The sequence below is a fragment of the Macrobrachium nipponense genome, chromosome 9 (genome assembly GCF_015104395.2).
Source record: "Macrobrachium nipponense isolate FS-2020 chromosome 9, ASM1510439v2, whole genome shotgun sequence".
NCBI lineage: Eukaryota > Metazoa > Arthropoda > Malacostraca > Decapoda > Palaemonidae > Macrobrachium > Macrobrachium nipponense.
Window position 1 is genome coordinate 14,664,729 of NC_061110.1, and position 2,500 is coordinate 14,667,228.

Below are 2,500 nucleotides of genomic sequence, written 5' to 3' on the forward strand. Positions count from 1 at the left end.
CGACTGTTATCTTTGAACCAAAGGTGGTATCAGTGAATGGGAGTTTGCAAATTTTTTGTTCTATTTCACTCATGTAAATGTCATATTAGGATATTGTGCATTTGAATAGTTAAGAAATCTGTGGTATCTACAAATCTCTTATATCATATAGCGATAATTTCTGAAGGGCAATATCAAAACATAAAAAGGTTCTCATATAAATATATATATATATAAATATATACATATAATAACACACACACCACACACACACACACACACACACACACACACCACACACATATATATATATATATATATATATATATATTATATATATATATATATATATATATATATATATATATATATAGTGAGAGATAAACCATGCTTACCGAAACTATGAGATAAACACTAAGGTTTAAACTAACTCGAAATGAATACCAATCGATAAAAAATACATTAGGTGGATAACTAACTTTACATATAAACAAAATGCAAACACAGCAGACGGAAAAAGCGTTAAATACAAAATCGGAAATACAGACCGGATGAAGAGCAATAAGACTAGATTAAATGAACCACTTCTCTTTAAAGCAATACCATTTTCAGTCTAAGTTTTGTGGTCCCTAAGCTTGATCATAAATGGAAGAAAAATACAGAAAATGATATATAACACGTAATCAGGGTACAAGTGAGTATTGGCGGAGGGAGACAAAAAGGACTTCAATGAAATTTGAAAAACTAGTGGCTGAATTACACTTATCAACAGGGCCGAAAATGTGCCGCAGAAATGTGAAAATATCTAAATTTCATTTTAGAGGAAGAGGTATTGCAGAGAAATCTCTATAAGGAGAAGAGACACACACACACAAACATCTTATCAATGGTTGACGAACTGTGCCCCCACCCCCCATCACGAAAAGGACTCCCTGACTTACCTCATGTTTCTTCCTTCGATGCCGCCAATCGACTCAGCAGGAGGATCTCTTGGAAGATCCTTCAAGCAGGCCCCAGTGTTCGCCTTCCACACTAACAGCTTTCCAGCCAATCCTGGAGCATCCTTCGGTTACCCTTTCCTAACCCCCATTTAGCCCCCCTTACCTGTCTGCTACCCACCCCTCCTTCCTTCCTCTCCTCCGAGTGTTCTGAAGGCAACAACGCCAAGCTTGGATGCCTTCTTTTCCTCACGTAATCTTATATATTCTACCTAAGCACCCATCTCCTCACTTGTTGAAAGGGACTCTCTCTCTCTCTCTCTCTTAGCATGATTGTGTGTTTTGTAACTTCATCGCTTACGTTGTTCCAAGTGATCGCATCTTTTATATTGTATTAGTGGATTTATAAATAGACCCACACATACGCACATACACATAGCGCATACATACAAACATACGCATACACACACAACACAACACACATACCACACACACAGGACATATATATATATATATATATATATATATATATATAGATATATATATATATATCTGTGCGATTGACTTTAGGATATATACATATATATTATATATGCATTCTATATACTACATACATACATACACACACACACACACACACACTATATATATATATGTATATATATATATATAATATATATATATATATATATATGTGTGTGTGTGTGTGTGTGTGTGTGTGTGTGTATAAACAATTTCCCACTGATCTATTGAATTTTCCTCCCAAACCCACAATTCATTTCCCATCAGCACTCACGCCCTCACGCCCCTTTCCTCATTGATTCCTTCTCTCCTTCCCATTTATCACTCTCACCCTCATTTCTCACTTTCCTCTTTTATCGCCACAACGATAAAAGAGCGCAGACGCAGACAGAACGTCAGCCGCGAACTTCACATAAACGCTGCTGGAGGCCTTTTACGTAAAAAAAAAAAAAAAAAAAAAAAAAAAAAAAAAAAAAAAAAAAAAAAAATTTTTTAGGCCTAATGGGACTTCTACTCTTCGAGGTCCTCGCGCGAACTGCTTACTATGTTAGGGAGATGTAAAGAAGATGATCGTTTCTTATCTCAATAAACGATGGGGTGGAATATTGCGAGAGGATTTTTGATTTGGAAATTTGATGGTTGAAAATTTCGAAAGGATTGTTAATTGCAAAGGAAATAAAAAGAATTAAAAGACGAATTTTCGTTAATAAAACAGGTATAACGGGCAAGAAGATTATTATTAGGTAAACTTATATATATATAATATATATATATATACATATATTATATATATATCTATATATATAATATATATATATATATATATATATATATTATAAATATATCGGGGATTTCGGAAACAGCCATAAGCTCTTTGAAGTACATGTGCTTGGAAACAGGTCATGGCAAAATGGTTGAGGAACCTTTCTTAAAAGGCGGAAGAAATATTTCCTGTAAGGCGTAATTATTTTCACGTCCTTTCTTATGACTGCCATCTTTTCTCATTGTATTTTTACAGGAAATCGAACTTCAATGCATAAGGAAGACGTAACGGTTTTGTG

General features: G+C 34.3%; 1 protein-coding gene across 1 annotated transcript in view; it reads right to left on the reverse strand.

Moving 5' to 3' along the window:
- Positions 1-996, reverse strand: part of LOC135217955 (protein VASP homolog) — a 39,073-nt gene extending 38,077 nt beyond the window's left edge. Inside the window, exon 1 of the mRNA XM_064254061.1 lies at positions 921-996. Coding sequence (XP_064110131.1) covers positions 921-925 — 5 coding nt within the window. The 5' untranslated portion in view covers positions 926-996. The remainder of the gene's footprint in view (positions 1-920) is intronic.
- Positions 997-2,500: the final 1,504 nt, after the last annotated feature.